The following is a 21830-nucleotide window of genomic DNA, read 5'->3' as shown; positions in this document are numbered from 1 at the left end:
TCACGTCGGATTTGCTTCCTCAAGGGAGCAACAATCAGAGACGAACGGCAACTGGCCGCAACCGGTGCGCTGACCGCTAAAGCAGAGAAACAAGGGACTCCGCGTCCCCGCAGTCGAGCTGGCGCCTCTTGCACCAGCTCCAAAGCAACCGCTACTCCCAGCGCTCGGCCAGCGCGAGCGCCCTATCGCAAGGAGTAGCTGCAGCAAAAGAGGCTCGAGCGTATTCCCGCGCTCCTGAGATGAGTCGAGAGAATGCCCCTATCCAAAAGTAAAAATAAAAACACAATCACGGCAACTTCCCTCCAAAACCTTCGCAAAGCGCACCAGATGCCCGTTAAACGTGTGTAACGCGACGAAAGCCTGACCCCTCTCGCGGGTCCTATGGCCTCCGCTCCCAATCTACGAGACAGCGGGAGACCGCGCTAATGAGGGTCTGAGACAGGGCAAAAGGAGCACTTTCCCCGTCTTCAGTAGCAGAGGGAAAATAAACTCAGAGGGGGGGGGGGGGGGTCCAAAAGAGAGCTCGTGTTTTAGAGCTAATGCTCTCCTTCTAGGAACTAGAACGCGACACGTAGTTCAAAGCTAGGACGCCTAGCTGATAAATGCTCCCAAAACACAAGTACATGCACGAAGGTCCGGCATAAAAACTCGAACAAACAAACCAATAAACGCTGAGGCCGAACAGAGCACGGGCCTTACAAATGGGCTATCAAAAATTCACAAAATCGAGGATAGCACAGCAAGGTATAGAAAAACTGGTAGAGCTAAGCCTAGCACATCAGTCAGCGTGAACTTATTGAAATTTGGCGTCAAAATGAGTGGATTTGTAGAAGGCTTCGGATTTAGGCCAGAAGTGCGGACGGCTGGATTCGCTCTGTGTCCCTGCTCTTCCCACACCAACCGCACAGAAAAATCTGAAAAGTCGTTAGCTCCTGCTGCCCGGCACGGTTGCTGATGCGGCCACATGTTCACATTTATCCTCGAACGTATAAGTGCGTGCGTGGTCTTGCATTAAGACTGTCTTGAAGACGGCAGCGCAAAGCTCGAGAACTAGTTACGTGCTTTCTGTGGCTGCGGCGATGGCTTCGTTGCCTCATGCAGCGTTCACGAAAGCTGGTCTGGGCGCTTCGCCGTGAGTGCGAATCAGGATCGCGGCCGTAAGTTAAGCATGAAACGCTTTAAGTTGTCGTTGTCCGCGAATTTTAGGTGACGTCAAAATATAACCGAGACCCAACATCCGGGCACCGATTCCCAGTCGTCCGGGCAGAGAACGAGATTTAACGAGACGAGTTCGCTCTCTCAGCTTATGTACATGACCGACATACAAACGCTAGGTGGTGCCCAAATGAGTTATTACCTGTCTCATATCCCAGTGGACACCTCATACGCACCGTGAGAGGAGACGCATGCACTAAAAACAATGAAACGCCCTTGATCGCAGTATTCCACTAAGCCCGTGTTGCTATGTGTACCATACACGTCCGCCAGTGTTCTGATGCCGCCGTCCTAACGAACGTGCAACCAAATCAGCAGTGCTTTACGCAGAAATAAAACACCCGCTTCCAACGGCGTTTTTTAGTTTCGGTCCACTGCTGTGCTTGGCAATGACAACGCGTTCCCCGCTGTCTATACAGGAGTACTCCGGTGCACACATTCTGACGTTTCATTGCGGCGGTGGTAGTTTGAGCAAGCCGCAGAGTACTGCGGGTAGCAAAAGACGTCGACGTCACAATCCGCCTTTTGCGCGAGTTTTCTGCGTATGCGCAATGTTGTAGCGGTGACGATGGAAACATATTGGACGGCGTCGGCGGCGTTTCTCTGCGCCGCCAGTGCACGGGGGCTGGCGGTACCGGGCGGCACGGTGACCGTCATAGGCTTGGCAAAGCGATGCCAACCACACCTACGGTTGCCACTCTCTAGGCGTGCCGGGATGCAAGACGCGGGTTTCAGGTTTCCTTCGGCGAGCCGCGACCAACAACGACGTGAATCTTGAATTAATGCCACCAAGCGTCAAGATGTGAATGGCCGACCTTAGCAACCGACTGCGTACTCTCGAATGCGCGAAGAACACTTCGTTACAGGTATGTATGCATCTAAAGGAAAGGTGCATGATAAAAAGTACCTACTGGAGTTTGCACCAAGCCTGTAACCCACCAGTGATAGCCACAATGAGAATTTGTTCGGCGCATGTTTGCTTTATGTGCGACGGGGCCTGATGGCGATATATTTTGTCGTTTGCTTTCATTAGCGCGAAGTGGCCGGGTAGCGCAGATATCACAGGTGGCTGTGTGCGCTAGACCTTAAGAATTAGCATGTTTCATCGCGACTGCCGCCTGACTAAAAAAAAAAAAAAGGGCGTTTGTTGTGATGCACAGCCGTTCGCAAGCCGAGTGGTTGAGCTTGTCATCAGGTTCGCGAACGGCAGTGGATTAAAACGCCGTATCGTTTTTTCTTGTTAGTCAGCTGGCAGTCACGATAAGACATGCTAAATATTACTGCCTAGCGCACACAGCCGCCTGTGATATCTAAGCTACCTAGCCCTTTTGCACATAAAGCAAACGACAAAATACAGTGCCATCAGGTCTCGATGCAACTAAAGCAAACACGCACCGAAGAAACCCTCATTGCAGCTTTCACTGGTGCGTTACAGGCTGCGTGCAAACTCCAGCAGGTACTTTTCGTCATGAGTATTTCCTTTAGATGCATACATACCTGTAGTATCTGTTTTTGCCGCTCGGAGCATATGACGCACTTGACACCGCCCGGCACAAATGAGTCTCCTGGAGGGTTCATGCTCGTTCACTAGCAGAGTGTGTCGCTCTGGACGTAGAACAGCTTTGGTTCCTGACCGAGATGCGTATCCGGTATGTCGGAGATGCACATATGTCACCAAGTCCCGTTGATTCCTTTGAAATTGCAGGGCAGGCAGAAAGGTTGTGAATCCTTTCACAGCAGAATGACCATTTTCTGTGCACCGAGAACCTTTCAAACACTGCGACCACATCCGTTCTTACTCCTGAGGGCAGAAACCGGCTACAGCGCTGAATCATTTGTTTCCCGAAAAATGTCATGCGTTTCCTGCAGGTGTGCATTCCGGCCGGGATAATGCCCCTTTCAGGGGGTGTGTATAAGTGCCTCTCTGCCGAGCTTCGTAGATGAAATCCTATAACTGCACGCTTGTAGATGACGCGAGGCGGAAGCGACGCCCAAGCCGGCGCCGCGGTGACCGCATTGTGCTCGGTACTCAAGACACCCGCGCATATGTGCCGCTCGTGAGTCACAGGAGACGATTCTGCCTAGCTCTGCAGCATCAAAAACCCCTGGCTGCTCATACCCTTTGAGATCCCCTCCTCTCTCTCTCTCTCTCTCTCTGCCTCCGCGCTCGTCTCATTCTATTACGTCGAATACGGCCCGCGCTACACGCTCTTACAATACGAAGATAGAATAATCGTGCGTTATGAGTGTATTGTGAAAACACTGTAACATTCCCCTATACTGCGTGAACATGATATACTGCAATAACTGTCACTTCTTTCCGCCCCGAGGCCAAAAAAAGAAGGGGGGGGGGGGCTTTTGCTTTCTACTTGCGTTGGCGTGGCCATTTCGTATGGTGCGCTTTCGCGTCGTCTGCTACACTGCCGTCCAATGTGTTTCTCGCCCGCTCCCGCATGATGGCGCCACATCCTCCCGCAAAAGGCGGATTGCTTAAGTCTTGCAGTGGTGCGAGAAGACAAGATTTCTTAGCTGTGTGTTATTTCACGCGTGATAGAATGGGATTATCAACAACCATTTATTCCGTTTGGTTGGCCGGCGACAGAACAATACACACACAGCCGCTTCTAGCGCGTTTACAGGTTTAGGCTGCTCGGAGACCGCTGCACTGGCATCCCCGTCTTGTGAATGTCAAGGATTGCACGTGCTTCCTTCTGCACTTTGCAAGCCCTGTCATAAACGTTGACGCGCTGCTTATGCTACGGTCCCGTAGGATGCTGATGCACTCAGGATTCGCACGGTTGTCTTCGGAGGGATGCGCTCCAGACTCCTTGCCCTATGTCGCACGTTATAGGGGCGGCGAACCTGTGATGTGTATGCTTCGTGTTTTCTTCTCAACTCAGTCATCCAACTTCGGCATAAAAATTTCGGTTGTGGCGGATGGCAGAGTTGTGTTGATGCGGCATCCCATCAGTTCTGCTGACGACAAGCCTTACCGCTGCTGGTTTGGCTCTGTAGGACAGCAGTACCATGTTTAAGTTCGAAGATTTCTTCAGGAGCTGTTTAGATGTTTGCACTGAGCGTTGAGCCATTCCGTTACTTTGGGCGCAGTACGGACTTGAGGTTATTGGTCTGATCCCCATCGTTTCATCACTTCCTTGAACTCGAACGAGGTAAACTGTGGACCATCGCCCGTGCCGACTGTTCTTGGCACTCCAAAACGTGCCATGACTGATTTCAAACATGGATTACGTCTTTTGTAGTTGTGCCATTTAGTTTCACGAGCTCAAACAATCTTGAATAGTAGTTTACAACTATGATGTAGTGTGTCTCTTCCATTGGAAAAAGGTCAATGGCGATGGTATCCGCGGATACGCAGGCACTGGTGTCTGGAGATAAAGGTTCAGTGGGAGGCTTCCTGTGTTAATGGCTCACCCTGCATTTCCACACTTAATCTTCTATGCCTTTTCCAATGCCGGGCCACTACAGATTGTCTTGCTCTTGCACGACACCAGGTTGAGCCCATGTGACCTTGGTGAAGTCTTTCGAGCACTACTAGCCTGAGGCTGAGTGGAATGACGAGTCTGTCATTCATAAAAAGTCGACCAACTAGTGAAAGTTCACTTGCCACTTCTGCATACCACTTGCAGTCTGATGCTAGATTATCTACCGAAGACCATGCTGTGGTGCATAAGGTCGTCATTGTGTTTAACGTCGGGTCTCCTTGGATGCGTACCCTTGATTCTGCCTAGAATCTGCCGTGATGCCGGCAGCTGCACCAGTGTTAGGGCTTCAATCTCTCCCACTGCGCTCTCTATGTCAACGTAGTCTTTAGCTGGACTGTGATGTTGCAGCTTTCGAGATAACAGGTTAGCTGGGAAAAGCTTGCGTACTGGTGTGTGAGAAGTTGTATAATCATGTTCAAGATGGTGCATGTGCAAGCGCTGGACTCTCGGACTCAGTTCATACAAATGCTTCGTTTTTAGCTGAGATTTCAGAGGCTTGTGATCTGTTTCCATGTGAAATGATGACCCATGAAGGTGTTTGCGGTTGTGTTCAGATGCCCAGCTAGCGCTTCCTTCTCAATTTGTGCATGCTTCTGTTCCGTTCCTGACAGCGAACGTGATGCATATGCGAGTGGCAGCAGCCTTTCTTCTCACTGCGGCAGGAGAACTGCGCCTACGCTGTAGGATCTCGTAGACTCACTATCAGCCTGGCTTGGATTAATTTGTCCTTCAAAGCTCCATAGGCGTACTTGCCCGCCATTTTAAAGATGTTTGTCACGAAAGTGTTCACTGTTTCGTGTGGCTCTTGCTTGCGCGAGTAAACATCGCTCGCTCGTAGATTACATTCGTTCTCGGCATGAAGTGCTTTTCGAAAGCGCTCACCACTTGGCCGTACGATGTCATGTGGTTGTCTGTGAGCTTCAGTGAGATCAGCACGTCCTCTGCTTCCTCGCCCATCGCGTAGTGTAGCGTGTGAATCTGTGTTGCTTCGCCTTGCTTGAGGAGGCTAAAGAAGACGCGATATCGCTCCCAGCGTCTTGCCCATTTTGACCATTTTATTCGTCCTCTCGAACTGAAAACAAAAACAAACAAGGAGAGGGCGCCCGGACCTACAAAAGCTTTTCCACGCTTAAAGGCAATTAAAAATAAATAAAAGGAAGCAAAAGCTTGATAAAACAAAAACACTTAAAGAAATGAAATAGGTTTCAATAACAATAAAAAAAGCGACGCTCGAGTCGCAAGGCTTAAGGCCGGCTTAAAGGAGAAAAAGAAAAAAATTCCAGAAGGTAGCATCTAGACCTGCTAACAAAACAAAAACAGGAACAAGAACCGCAAAAACAAAGAACAACAGCAAAACAACGACATAAAAAATGACAAGGAACGTATGGAGAGAGAGAGATAGACATACTACCCAAAACTTAAGAAAAAGAGAGACTGAGGAAGAATAGTGAACAGGACAGTCCCCAACAAAAAAAAATGAAAAAAAAAAAAAATAAATTGGGTGGGGAATAGAGAATGACAGTCTCCTACGGAATTGCAATCGTTTGTCCACAAATCCACAAAGAGAGAAGAAAAAAACCTATATTAAGGAGTAGAAGCAGCTAACAAAAAAAAAAAAAAACTGTGCTGAAAAAGCAAACACAAGAGGGAGAGAGGATGAGAAAAAAATTTAAAGCCTAAACAAAACAAAATAAATAAAAAATTATTAGTAAATATAGTCTGATCCGAAATACGTCTGTCACTGTACCAGATTATATTCACCGGAAACTGCTAGGTAAGAAACGCTGGAGGAAAATACATAACAAAATACTGCACCACTATACCGGACTCGTCTGACAACCGCAGCAGAAAAGGCATATCACAGAGTAGTAAAAAATAAAATAACTCTATTCATTTCATAGAAGTGTGCATGCTGCCCATGCGGACCTGGCTCTGTAGGCAAGATTTACTGCAGTCACATGCGGATGCAGACAAAATGGAAGGCATGACTAAAGCACTCTAGTCAACAAAGGAACATGGAGTCCTCCCCTGTGCAGAGCGTGCTAGGGGGTCTGCAGGACCCTCCGACGAGACCCTCGCCTCTACCACCATCAGACTCAAGCACAGGATCAGCTAGTCATACTCTGGTGCTTGTAAAAACAGAGATGAAGAGTTGGCGACAGCGAAGTGCACGCCACCACGAAATACAAATGCTCGTTTAGAAGCGTAATCCAGTAGGCATAAGTGACCTCCGCACTACAACCATAGGCGCCTCCGTGCAAGCAAGTGGGCGGGTCAAATCAGATAAGCTGAAAAAAAAAATCAGGGCGCAGTTTGGCTCACTACAGTGCTCTAAGGCGGAAGCCGTAATTAGAAACGGGTGCCGTTCGACAGTAAGAGATAATTACCGGCAACCCAAAGTCTCGATTCTGTAAGCGTAAACTTTCACTAATTGCCTATAATGGTCCCCTATCCACAGACTCAAATAAAGGATCTTAAGGAAATCCGCTGGTGCTTGTAAAGCCAAGGATCAACTGTTGGCAGAATGCATGCCACAACAGGAAACAGGTCAGAAACGCACCCAGGCAGCCAGAAAAAACAAAACGAGAAGGAAAGGATACCTAAAAAGGAAAACAATGGAATCACAGAACAATATTAGAGAGAAGGCATTCAACTCTAAATGATTACGTACATAATTGGAACGCATATTTCGAAAACAATATATAGAATGGATTAGTACAGAAATAAAGAAAAAAGAAGCATAAGTAACCTTTCAGATGAGATATGTAGAGGAATAAAACCAGCGGCATATAATTTAAATAATGTGAAATATTAAGAAAGAATAATTCATATAAGAGTAGAAAGTCAGGACTATAGTCTGGTGTAGTGCTGCTTATGTGTTGAACCATCTGAATTAAAATTGCACAAGCGACAGGATTCCTAAGAAACGCCAGGTATTGAGACGTTCTAATACCTGGTGAGCAACAAGACTTTAGGCAAGAAACAAAAAGAGCAGTAAGGGAACAGTCTTCTTTGTGTCTGCTGAAGTCCAATTTTGTGGGCAGCTTGATAGCGAGAGGGCCGAACATAGGAGCGGCCAGTGCGTTGTCATGGACGCGAGCTTGGGGCACACCGTCATCGAGCATGGCGTAGTTGGGGTTAACGTGCAACCGGGTTAGTGTACGGTCGCTTTTCATAGCGACGGGCCCGCTGTCCTCCCTTGGCACAAACCACTTGCTCACCACAGCCTCCGACGCTGCCAGCACCGCTGCCACCATGTTGTAATCGAGTGTTATGGCACGCGCGATGGCACTGGCTTCATAACAAACGTTTATTCCGGCGCGGTCTCCTGACGAACATAACGGTAGACACAGAGTTCTTTTTCCTTGCCTCACAATCACAGTGTTTCTTTCGCCCCACCCGCGCACATGTCTTGATGCGAGCCCTTGCCGGGCGGTATCGCTCCAGCCTGCGGCTGATTGAAACCTCTAAAAATTGTGAAAGTAGTGCCATCTCCTCCGGCGCCGACACTCCTGCCCTCGCGTTTCGACCGTGGCGCCGCTTACGCGGTGCGCGGCTAGCAGACGGTCTCCGGAGCAGGCGCCGGGTCTTACCAGAGCATTTCAACTTGCATTTTGTCGCGGTGTGCTCATGTTAAATTACTCGCTGGTGAAACAGCAATGCAGAATGTCGAAAGGGATTTTGCGCTGGAATAGCTTCAGCTGCCATTGTCTTACACCACACGTCCGTGATTTCGGCGTCCTCGCCTGCGCCCCTATTCATCTGTCGTTCGTCACCCGTTGGCCAAACTGCGCTGAATCCTTTAAAAAATTGTAACTAGGCGCAGAGAACAATTTAACAGCAGTATGTGCATGGTTTCTTTGCAGTTTGAGTGACTTGCGAGCTGCCGGTAAACTTGAGAAGAGTGGCAGCAGTTGTCTTCCGTGTGTTTTCAACCTCAGCAGCACACCTACCAGCGCTCGCAAGCGTGGCGTGCGAAATCGAGATCTAGAACACTAAACGAATGAAAAACACGAAAGATGTGGCTTTATCCGGCAGCCTGAGAGCCGTCACTGTTTCGGTAAATGAGGCGACACATTCAAAGCATGCATTTAGCTCATTCGCGACAAACAACGCCCGAGAGCATGACTGAGCCGCTAAAAAGCAAGGACTTTATTCTATGCCTAATCGAGGTCTAACGCGAAATCGGTAAAACTTATGATGCGTGGGCACGTGGAACTTGGCAGGGCGAAGCAATGAACGAATGCGTACACAATGTGTGGCAGCATATTAGGTGAGAGGTGAGAAATTACTCACTTAACTCACAGAGCCGCGACCATGATGCTGATTTGAAGTCCGTCCGGCCGATTCGGTGCAGCGAAACCTTCCTCCGTGTGCCTAGCGCGGAGGAACATTCTATTCCGCATCTCGATTCGCAGCCGGTATTTTAAACAACGATTTACCATAATGCTCACATGTGCTGCACCCGAGAGCGCAGTAAATGGCATTTCAAGCAAAATAATTTAAAAAATAGCGCGAAAGAGGCGCCAGCCATACCAAAACACACGGTGATGTGCGCCGCGCGCACGTTGTTTGGCACCATGGGAAAGGAAGCAGCTAACACAACAAGAAAAAAATAAGCGCGCGGAACCAGGTGACGGAGTTCGGCAAATGGGAGGATTGAGCGCCGAAGGAAAGTACCGGAGAGTTCACATGTTGGCGCTACTTTTAGTTTGTTTTATGGCCGAGAGTCCAGGACACAGGAGAGTGCACCGGGGTGGGGCTACAGTACTGTAGTGCCGGTTATAATAAATGAACATTGTGCTTGCATCTACTCTTGATTGCTGGAGAGGTAGTGGTTTGTATTTTCTGGTATTGTTTTATTTATTGTGAGCACGCATCACATGGTGTACGGCCTCGCGCTGTTATGATGGAAATGTGTATTCAAGAGCTTATGCTACACTTTCGGCAGCCCACAGCCGTGTTAAGCGCGTGTGCGATCTGATCGGATCAGAGCGAAATAAAAGCCTCAATTTCCGCTGCTTCGTTTGGGGTTTTATGCATTGATTGTTTCAAGTTCGGAGGGCAGACGATCTTGGAGGAAGGAACCAGAAGTTAATAGAGTATACCGTCATGCATGCGCAGAAGACAAGGCTGCGTGGTGGCGAATGCACTGTACCGTCGCACATGCGCAGAACAAAAGATTGTGCGCCAGCGAATGTAATGGGGCTTCATTGCATCGGTGCATGCCTAACTGGTTAACCCGGCATAGTCTCCTTAAACCCTGCGATGCAGATCACGCTGAAGAAAAGGGACGCTTTATTAAACGGGAAGGTTAGATAATGGATGAAATAGCAGGTATGGGTTAGTTTATTATGAGCAGAAACTTGGAATAAGAAGCTTATTTTTTACGGTGTTTAACCGAGATGTCGGAAGACGACGAGCATGTGTTATGTGGCCGATGTATAGATGCTTTAAGTGGTTTCATGTGCGTTTTATGTGGAGAATTTGACCGACACGTGAGCAGTTGAAGCAGATTGGTCGTTCGTCTGAGGTTCGTCATTCTTCGGGGTTACGGTAGCGGCATCGCGTCGGGAAGGGCGCAGCAGGAGCCGCAGCTGCCACGACCGGAACGTTAGGTTGGAAAGAAGGCTGTGCAGACTGCTGACTTGAGTTGAGGCTGACGTTTGCACTGAGGCTCACATTCGCAAATTCCTGGCGAACGACAGCTTAGATCAAGGCTATAGTAGCGTATGCCGGCTGAGGCGCGAACGAAACGGGCGCCATAGCTTCTATCTCTCGGAGAACAATCCTGATCAAGTTGGAGTGATGAGATGGCTGCTGCAGTGTTGGACTATCTTCGCACGAAGACGTATCCACTGTATTTGGCAAGCGGTCGAAGCGGGCAGCAATGCGACGGTGTTTAGCTTGCTCAAACCGCCGACATACTTCGAGAACGTAATCGACTGTCGTACTATCTTTTGCAAATCAGAAGATTAAGTGAACCGTCGGCGATACCCTTCACGATATGGTCCACCTTGTCGGCCTATCTCTGAGCTGGCGCTGTCCGTTTTACGGCACAGAGGTAAGACATCTTGCTAGTTCGGCACGTATGACTCGGTAGTTGACTGCGCTCGACAAGCTTTGCGCTGAGCTGGCGTCCAATTGGCTTTCCGAAGAAGTCGGTCAGCTTCTACTTGAAAATGTCCCAGGCTGTTATATCTTCCTCATGCGTCTCGAAGCAGACGCGCAATGTTCCCGCCTTGTGGTGAATCACGTTGGCAAGCATGACACTAGCGTCCCAGCGGCTAGGCCGGCTTACCCGCTCATGCATGGAGGGCCAATCACAACATCGACTTCACCGGTTCCGCAAATGGTGCCCGGTTCTTGAGGCTGCGCCATGGCAATGGTGGGCGCTGGTGTTGCCGCTGTGGGTGGGGAAGCGTCGAGGGGCAAGATGGCGGCCACTCGGGAGCTTCAGGTTGTGATCGCGGGATAATGTTACCTGGCACACGCCACCAGACTGTTACCGGGCGTTACCAAGCGCTAACGGTATCGGCAATTTGTGTTACATATACTTCAATTTGGTGTAAATGAGTACAGGTACCTCGGCATCGAAATAACAACCAACTTAACTTGGGCTGACCACATCACCAAACTATGTGCTAGTGCTTCCAAATCACTCGGATTCATCAGGAGATCACTTTCCATGTCCACCGCAGCCACCAGACAACTAGCATATGAAACGTACATTCGGACTAAACTAGAATACGCCTCAACAATATGGAATCCTCACCAAACCTACTTGATAGATTCACTCGAAGCCATTCAGAATCGGGCAGCACGCTTCATCTCCTCACAGTACAAATCGCAGTTTAGCATCACAGTCTTGAAATCATCTCTTGGTCTCAAATCATTAGCTTTCCGCAGGAAAATTTCTATTCTTTGTCTTTTTCACAAACTGTACTTTAACTTTCCAGCACTTCGAGAAAATCTTTTACGAGCTTCTGTACGATCATCTCGCCGTTTATTTAACTCTTTAAGCTTACAGCGTTTACACGGCTCCACCAATTCCTTCAATAAATCCTTCCTTCCCAGCGCGTTTGAAAACTGGAATAACTTCCCCGAATACATTGTCATTGAGACTAATCCTTTTAGATTCAGACAGCTCCTAATCGACTATCTTAATGAAAAAAATAATCTTCCTGTACCTTATGCCAGCTACCAAGCCCTGCAAACTGACGAGCCGGTTTTACTTCCATAGCTGTTATTTGAATTTGTTGTATATTTTTCCCACTCTGCCATGACTTATTTGAGTTTGTTACTCTTGTCTTTTCACCTTTTTTTACCTGCTGTTTCCATTTTGTGTCTTTATGTTATCTTGTTATTTGCTTTTATATATATATATATATATATATATATATATATATATATATATATATATATATATATATATATATATATTTCTATACTTCTATATTACCTACTTTGATCATGTATGACTCCTGAACAACCCTGTACTACCCCCCCCCCCCTTATGTAATGTCCCGAACGGGACCTTTCAGGGTTAATAAATGATGATGATGATGAAGCTTCTTACCTTCAAAGGACAGGTATGACCAAGTGGTGTAAAGATTTTAGCGGAGAATTTCTAGGTTAACAGTATCTAAGGCAGGATACAAGGCACTTGTCTTCCAGCTAGCAAAGACGCAGCCGCCCGTGAGCGCAAACATGTGTCAAGTCACATACCTATAAAGTTCTGAAAGCTCATGCCACAGTTAGTTGGCTGCTATGAATGTGCACGGATACCCAGGTGAGTTTTTCACCGGCAGCTGGCGGTGGCAACCATGGTGGTGCCCCTGGTGGATGCGGTTGGGCGCCTGCGACTACTCGTGGTTTCGGCCAACATCTGCGCCACCTGCATGTTTGTCCTGGGCGTCGTCCACCAGAGCATCATGGAGGGCACACAGAAACCGGTGGACAACGTGCCTGGTGCTGGTTTCGCTCAAAACGTCACTCACCTGGCAGAGAGCGGCAAACCGGGTGGCGCACTGCAGCAGCTCGTAGTCATATTTGGGGCTCTCTTCAACGTAGGCTATGCCATGGGGCTGGGTCCTGTCACCTGGATTCAGGCAAGGAGACAGCAAGCGCCGTTTTTTCTTTGTCACTAATCTTAATATTCATGTGAGATGGTGCCTATTTGCTTTGTATAGCTGCGTGAGCTTGATGTCAATAGCGGCCGAGCGTCTGTGACGCATGTAGCATATTTTTGCTTTCCAGCCCCTGTGGTGTTAAACACGTATACGAAAACTAAGAAGCTGTGCCTTCTAAAATTGGCTGTCAGTTTCATTTCAATTAAACGGCGGTACCAACCGCACCTGTCTGGAGAGCGCTAAGTTTAATTGTTGCAGCAAGATACTGAAGGGGAGAGTACATTTTCATTCGCTGAGGAAAGGTTCGTAAACCCTTCCAGTGATGTAATTCGGCTTTGAAGACCAGGAAGCGTTCAATGACAGCGTGACATATATTTCTAGCAGACACACACACGCACACACACACACACACACACACACACACACACACACACACACACACACACACACACACACACACACACACACACACACACACACACACACACACACACACACACACACACACACACACACACACACACACACACACACACACACACACACACACACACACACACACACACACACACACGAAAACACACTTATATAGTATATATGTATTAATTGGTGGTAATACATATAGTATATATGTATTACGTGGTGGTATACAGCAAGCGATAAAACGGCAATGATGAAAATCCTCTGCTTACACTTGCTCATCGCCGCAACCTTCTAGATATGTGTGTGATGATGCCACTGTTACTGCCCTCATTGACAATGGTGCCTAAGGTTACGTCCTCAGCTCTTCGTTTCGCGGCCGTCTCAAAAAGGTTGTCACACCAGCTGCTTCATCAACCGTTCGTGTCGCCAATGGAAGCGTCGCTGTGGTCGTGAGACTGTGCACTACGCGCATAAGCATTTGCGGTCGCGCTACCCCTGTATTCTACACTGTCACCGACCGCTGCACTCACAACGTGATCCTCGGAATCGACTTTTATTGCCAAAGCAATACTACGACAGCCAAAGCGAGACCCCGGAGGGCCGCAGCTGTGCCATGAAGAGGCGTAGCTACGTCTTGAAGAGGCATAGCTACGGTCTTCGCATAAAAACATCAGCCTGCCATGACATTTGAATTCACCTTACCCCTATGCCAACGGCAGGAGCTGCCAACTCGGGTCGCTCCTTTCATGTGGGAGGGTAATATCAGAATCAGCCTGCTGGAACAGCTTACATTCACGTTACCCGGCACGTCCATACGGCTTGGTTGAAGCGTCACTTTATATTTGGGCTACAAGCTTACGCTCTCGCGTCACACACTTAAAGGATGAGCATAAGTGTCCCCAGTAGTGTAGACCTTACACTGATAGGGCGTCATAGCAGGATAGTGTTGCAGGCAAAATAAGCTTGCGCCGTTAAGTTCAGTTCAGTTCAGTTTTATTTCTTAAAGACCCTTTTCAGGGGGTGTTGCATAAGGGTTGGGAATACAAATAAAAATTGGGAAAAACAGGAACAATTAGTTAACATTACAGATAACGTGCTTGAAAAACAGATGGCGAAGCGATAACGACGATGTCATAGGGAAAGGCGTTCTAGTCTGAAGCTGTTCTAGAGCAGAGCGAAGCAGGAAGCGTGGGCGTGCAACTTGTAATGGGTGACTGGTGCGATGAGATTTGCGTGCTGCGGCTGTGATGTACCTTGCTTATTTCAGAGAAAAATAAAAAGCTTGTGAGAAAGAGCGAAGCTAGCGGTGCGGCGGCGGAATGACAGTAGTGACAATGTGGATTTCACTCTTAACGTGGTGTCGTACGAGTAGGAGGAAAGAGTGAACCAGACTGCATGATTTTGAACAGATTTCCGCGCAGGGATTAGATATGCCTAATGTGGGTTCCCGATGGCAGGTGCATATTCTAATTTCGGTCTTACCAGTGATTTGTATGCGAGCAGATTGACCTGAGGTGTGGCAAGACGGAGGTGACGCTTAAGGAAACCTAGTGTTTTATTTGTTGCTTAATGATGTTACTGATATGAGTGCGCCAAGACAGGTCAGAAGAGGCGGTGGTTCTGCGTATTACATTTGGGGCTCGCGTGGCTCATCCCACCGCTGCCGCCAGTTGTTACATGCGGGTCGCGGCCCACTCAGTAGCGTTGGTCTGTTGGTTCCGTGGCTCGGCGGAGACATCAACGGTGCCAGCAAAGACGAGGCGTCGTCTTACAAAACAAAATTTTAATACAACATCATGAAGGAACGGGCAGAGAAGCCTGTCCGGAAAGAAACCTGACACCTTTATACAGATCGTGTCTGGCGTCGTCTCTACAGCGTCTCAAGTAGTCTCTGTTTTACCGGTTGTTGTTGTTGTGATTGTAGGAAAAAGGAAAATAATATGCACGGGTGTGCTACCGCCTCTGTAGCTGAGGCACCTCCGCTGCCTCGTACGGACAGATGAGAAAATAGAAAAGAAAGAAAAAGAACAGGGAGAGAAAGATGCGCGCCGCAACAGCAGCCGTCGTCCACCACCGAAGCAGTGGCGGGTGCAATGACGGCCTACACAGATAAAACTTCGGTGACAGGCTACCCCCGCCGCAAGCGGCGGTGACCTGCCTGTCCCCTGTCTGACGCTGCTTTTTATAGGCTTGTCAGATCAGAAGGAAAGGGAGAGCCCGCATGTCCCAACAAGACGAGATGACTCAATCGTGGGTGGTAAGAAAATCTCCTCCACCTCATGCAGACGGGCGAGGGCAACGCTATCTCTCTTGAGCGCCGGGCTTGGCCAGCGTTTGCATACACGCGCAGGCACACACACTTAGAGCATGGCACGGACACTTAGCGCATGGCGCGTAGACACGGCCGCGAAAGGAAGCGCTGAGCGGCCGGACGGACGGCGCTGAAATGGCCGAAACGCTCACTCTTTTGCCCGATGCTACGTTGCGGCCGTCGGTTGTCGCACTGGTCGGTGGCTAAACGTAACAGGCTGCTCCGCCGGTGAGGGAGATCCCGAAGGGCAGCGGACTGCATCCGCTCTCCGGAGGAATTGGGATGTCGCTGCTAGCCAGGGTCGTCCGACTGCTTCTCTTGAGCCCGGTCAGCTAGAAGACTTCCTTGGCACGTTCTGGTTCCCAAGACACTCTGAGAATTCTTTTCGGGAGAGTTTTCTGACAACCCACAACGTCACCACCACGATAAAAACTCAACCGGCCAGCCAGAAAGCACGGCACAAGCTTCAATACGTTATGCCAGACTATCCCTCTACATTAAGGGGTAGTTCAGCAGCACTTGGAATACGTCCACAAAGTTGAAAATTGCACTTTCAAAAACGTCACTTTCAAACAAAGATAATACAATACAATACGTTCAAAATCCTATGTCAGGAAGAAAAACATCAAAAAGTGAAAACTGGCTTTTGCTCAGGTTAGGGGCTCCGATTTAAGCCATAGGCTTTACCGTTGGGATTCCCCTTTTGAATGAAGCTCCGGCTGTTCGTCGGAACAACCTCAGCCTCCTGTTTCTATGCAAAGAAACCTACGAGCACGAGTCATTCGCTTTTCTAAGCACCCTATCCCTCTCCTTATGCTTTGCGCACCAGTCACGCATTGTCTCGACACCGGCGCATTTTACCTTTGAATAGTCGCTTTCTCTTTCGCGATAGCTTCAACTTGTCCCATTCTTTCTTGCACCTGCCTTTCTGCTTTCTTCTATGGCAGTACTGAGATACCGGCTTCCTCCTTTCTTTTCGTAATCGTTTCAGTTTGCTTTCCTTAAAATGGCAGCATTCTTTCCCGCGGCTGCCTTTCCGCTTTTCCGGTGGCAGCACTTTAATACTCTTTTTCTACTTTCTTTTGACGCCATCTCTGACAAGCTAGCGGTAACCGGAGCTAGTGAGGCACCGGTGTCATCAAAGTGCGGCGCCGCATCTGCATTGCAGCCAGCAGCGCATGACTCACTTTCAGTCAAGTCCGAACAACAGCAACCGCTGACGTCAGTCCCCCTGCTAGCAATTTGATCTGGCGGCTCGTCACTCAGTGTGTCGCCTCGCTCAGCGCTAACAAGCGCATGATCAATCTCCTTCGACAGCTGGGGCGCTTCGAATCGCGTGAAGGTCATGAGTGCTGCATCCGCGTTCGCGCTGGGGTTACTGCTCTCGTGAATACAACCTAGCGTGGTCATCATCATCATTATCATCATCATCAGCCTGACTGTACCCACTGCAGGGCGAAGGCCTCTCCCATATTTCTCCACTTAACCCGGTTCTGCGCTAGCTGCATCCACTTGACCCCTGCGAACGTCTTAATCTCATCCGCCCACCTAACTTTCTGCCGCCCCCTGCTACGCTTTCCTTCCCTTGGAATCCAGTTTGTTACCCTCAGCGACCATCGGTTATCCTCTCTTCACACTACATGTCCTGCCCATGTCCATTTCTTCTTCTTTATTTCCACTAGAATGTCGGTAACTTGAGTTATTTCTCTGACCCACTCTGCACGCTTTCTATCTCTTAATGTTACCCCTACCATTTTTCGTTCCATAGCCCTCTGGGTTGTCCTTAACTTAAGTAGAACTCTCTTGGTTAGCCTCCACGTTTCAGCCCCATAGGTGAGTACAGGCAAGATGCAACTGTTGTATACTTTCCTCTTGAGCGATACCGGTAAGCTGCTAGTCATAATCTGCGAATCCTTGCCAAATGCGCATCATCCCAATCTTATTCCTCTTGTTATTTCCTTTTCATGGTCCGGATCTGCGGTTACTACCTGTCCTAAGTAGACATATTCGCCTACTACTTCCAGTATTTCGCTACCTAATGTAAACTGCTGTTCCTTACCGAGGCTGTTGAACATTACCTTAGTCTTCTGCATATTTATTTTCAAGCCTACCTTTCTACTTTTTCTTTCTAGGTCATCAATCATTATTTGCAGTTCATCCCCCGAGTTGCTTAGCAAGGTAATGTCATCAGCAAATTGCAGATTACTGAGGTATTCTCCATCTACCCTTATCCCTAACTGCTCCCATTCCAAGTCTCTGAATACTTCCTCTAAGCAAGCTGTGAATAGTACTGGGGATATTGTGTCTCCTTGCCTAACACTTTTCTTTATGGGAATTTTGTTACTTTCTTTATGCAGAACTATGGTTGCGGTACAGCCACTATATATATCTTCCAGCACTTTCATGTACGGCTCGTCTACCCCCTGATTGCGCAATGGCTGCATCACCGCCGAGGTTTCAACTGAGTCAAATGCTTTTTCGTAATCAATGAATGCTACGTATAAGGGCTGGTGATATTCCGGGCATTTTTCTATCATCTGATTGATGGTATGGATATGATCGATAGTATCGTGGTATCGGGGCACAAACGATGCTGACTGCTCTGGTCGCCTTCGCAAGTCTCGCTCTCTACAGCGGACGCGCACTCTTCGTAGGTTTACCTCGGCTGATCAGAACTCGTGTGCTCCGCAGTTTCCTTGATTGCCACAACGTTTTTCTGCGCGCCGTGTTCCATCACACAGCTGATTTCGGAAACCCAAATTTTCTCATTTTCTGGCTCATTTCCATCTCCGCCACGCTCTACTCAAGCTTCTGCGTTTAACTCGAGAGGCGGTTCAGTTACTTCCAGTTCCCCACTCTCATTTGATAGAACCGGATCAGCTACAGCTATACGTAGGTCGGCGTGCAGCCCACCTCACTGAACGGCGTCCCTGCGGATTCCTCGCCGATGAAACCTCCGCAAACCGTCGCAGCTACCCATGGCTCGACCAAGGTAACCCGATACTCTTTTGTTCGAGGCTCTCGGTCAGCTCGCTGCTGCGGTCGCATTGCTCGACCGCTTCCCCAAGCTGCAGTTCACTCTCTGTTGCCTTCGACTCTTCAGGCTTATTTGGTTCTACAGCGTACGTGGTCTTATTCTCAGCGTGATGTGCCTCCGACCTTTTGTCATTGCTTGACCACCTCTCAGGAACTACCGCTTTTGCAGCAATATACCGAGCTCTAGATCTGGTTAAGGTTAGTAGCTACCCTCTCCAAACACACGCCTCTTTTCACGCAGGAGGTGATCGGAATTGTTTGAAAATAGAAAATGATACTGCAATACCCTAACATTCCAGGGCAAATCAGTGCTAGGGTACAACCCCAAAAATGACCGAATGATTTCACTTCGGATCCAAGGTCACCCTTTCAACATAACAGTTATCCAAGCCTATGCACCAACCACTACTGTCGCAGAACCTGACGTTGAGAGATTTTATGCTGACTTGCAATGCCTTTTTATTTCTTTTGCACACACTGCGCACAAATGTCACTATTGTTTCGTTTCTTTCCTTTTATGTCCTGATCAAGGCTACTGTTGTGGGCCAGACTGCCGCACTAGTGCATTTTCGATCCTTACTGATCATGTAGCAGGGGGCTGAGGCCACGCCAGGTGACCGCGCCTACAGCCTCAGCCTCCGTTTAGGCAAATGTGAAAGAAACAAATAAAGAAAGGAAGACCGCACTCCATCATCAGACGTCCTTTTTCTCATGGGAGACTGGAATGCTAAGGTGGGGAGTGAAGAAATATCCGGAATTACAGGCAAGTTCGGTCTTGGTGAGCCAAATGAAGCTGGGCAGAGGCTAATAAAATGTTGTCCAGAAAACAATCTGGCCACAGCGAATACTAATTTTCAACAACACAAGAGGCGCCTGTACACATGGACTTCACCGGGCGGTCTGTACAGGAATCAGATTGATTATATTCTTTGCCGGCAGAGATGGAGAAGCGCTATACAAGCAGTAAAAACAAGGCCTGGGGCCGGTTGTGGCACCGATCATCAGCTTCTTGTTGCCTAATTTAAGGTTCGATTGAGAAAAACACAGAAAACTAGAAGGCCTTTCAGGCACGATCTGGATCAAATCCCATCAGAATATGCTGTGGAAGTGAGTAATCGATTTCAAGAATTAGATCTAGAAGACAGAGAGCCTGAAAATACGTGGACTGATGTTAGTGATATAATGCAAGAAGTTGCTACTAAGGTAGTTCCAAAGCAAAATAAAATGCAAGATAGCAAACTGGTTATCCGAAGAGGCTTTGCAAATGGGGGAAAGAGAAAGATACAAGGTGCTCAATGCGGATTTTGGAAAATAGCAAGAAGAGATAAGAATGCCTTACTGTACATACAGTGTCAAGCAGTTGAGGACAATAGCCAATTAAGGAACACAAGAGCTCTGTATAAGATAATCAAAGATATCAAAGGAAGCTTCTGTGCTAAGCTGGGCGTGATAAAGGACAAACGGGGCAAGGACCTCACTGAAGCCTCAGAGATAAAGAAGAGGTGGCAGGAATACACAGAAGAACTGTACAAGAAGGGCCTGGATGTGCAAACCCAACATAAAACGGTTGTGTTTACTGATCTCGAGCCGGGCATCCTGAAGATGGAAGTTGAATGGGCCTTAGCCAGCCTTGCTAAGAACTAAGCTAGCGGAATTGATGACATTCTAGCTGAGTGGCTTCAAAACCTCAACCATGACGCTTTTAACGTTCTGGATACATTGTTAGCAAATTTGGACAACCCTGCAGAACCCACAGGATTGGAGGAGGTCCGTTTACATCCCCATTCCAAAGGCAGTGCCAAAGATTGTTCCAATTACCGCACGATCGCGCTTTTTTCGCATGCTAGCAAGGTGATGTTGAAAATCCTCCAATGTAGGCTGCAGCAGTATGTGGATCGGGAGCTTCCGGACGTGCAAGCTGGGTTTTGCAAGGGCAGAGGAACTAGAGACCAGATTGCCAAGCTTTGCGTGATCATGAAAAAAGCAAGAGAGTTCCAGAAACCCATCTACTTCGGCTTTATTGATTATGCGAAAGCGCTTGACTGCGTAGATAATGGCATATTGTCGCGTAAGAGCGGCAAAGTTTCGTTGGGAATTTCCGGAATGCCGAAAACTGTAAGATTTGACCGCCTACTGCGATCTTCTAGGTCTGTCAGCTTGATTTGCTGTGATTTGAGTATTTCTTCCATTTTACACAAAGTTGTGTCCAAACTAACCACTGTGCTCGTTTTTTCTTGTACGTTTTCTTCCAGCTGAATCAAACACTTGTCAAAACTATCGACTGCTTTTTCTGTATTTTCAAGGCGCGCTTTCAATGCCGCTATATCATTTCCTTATTGCCTGTTGTCCTTCCATCAAGGATTGAAACATTTCTTCAGCGTTTGGCCCTGGATTTTCCTCAACATCGCCACACAACATCAGTTTACAACAGCAAAAGCAATCATAGGCTATACTTATAGAAAGTTGAGGGCACGACAGAACAACTAAAAGCCTATTGTCACTACGCAACGAACAGGTGTGACCAACCTGTACAAAGAAGATGAGGCACATGGTGAACGACCTGCGCCAAGCGCTTTCGCCGTGCCCATATATTTTATAACCCTTGGTTCAAGTTAGCTTTGACACCCAGTGTGTGTATATGTATATATATATATATATATATATATATATATATATATATATTGTCACGGACTACAGGGCTAGACGTGACTAACACGATGAGACGAAGCTGAACCAGCAGGCAATGTTCCGCGCACAGCACGCGAGGCAACTTCGGCGTCCTTTTCTTCCAGGCGCCACCTAAGAACATCAGGGACACCAGGTGGCATTACTCCCCCATCCTTGAAAAAACGAAAGCACAGACTGGGCGCGAGTGATGGGCGATGCGAGTCAGTACAGAAAACGAACGTAAAACGGAGGCGGTGCCCTACACAACTAAACGAATGCATAGTAAAATGCACATTACCGCGTGAAATACGGTTTCATGCGGACAACGTGCACCACCTCGGAGCGTTGTTGCCGACGCGAGGTCTGCACAGTACCCACTGGAAGGACTTCGTATGTCACTTCTGTGACACCGCGCAGAACCTTGTAAGGTCCAAAGTATCGCGACATCAGTTTTTCAGACAAGCCGGGCCGGCGCACCGGTGCCCACACCCAAACTTGCTCTCCTGATTGGTATGTGACGTGTCGATGACGGAGGTTGAAGCA

At 48.3% G+C, this 21830-nt stretch overlaps 1 protein-coding gene across 1 annotated transcript in view; it reads left to right on the top strand.

The window, feature by feature from the left end:
- LOC146194399 (uncharacterized) overlaps positions 1 to 21830 on the top strand; it is a 148408-nt gene that overhangs the window by 51717 nt on the left and 74861 nt on the right. Inside the window, exon 5 of the mRNA XM_084596548.1 lies at positions 12530 to 12829. Coding sequence (XP_084452674.1) covers positions 12530 to 12829 — 300 coding nt within the window. The remainder of the gene's footprint in view (positions 1 to 12529; positions 12830 to 21830) is intronic.

The sequence above is a fragment of the Amblyomma maculatum genome, chromosome 3, assembly GCF_055883805.1.
Source record: "Amblyomma maculatum isolate TAMU_Amacu chromosome 3, ASM5588380v1, whole genome shotgun sequence".
Lineage (NCBI taxonomy): Eukaryota > Metazoa > Arthropoda > Arachnida > Ixodida > Ixodidae > Amblyomma > Amblyomma maculatum.
The sequence above is the reverse complement of the archived record's forward strand: the minus strand, read 5'-3'. Positions and strand labels throughout refer to the sequence as shown.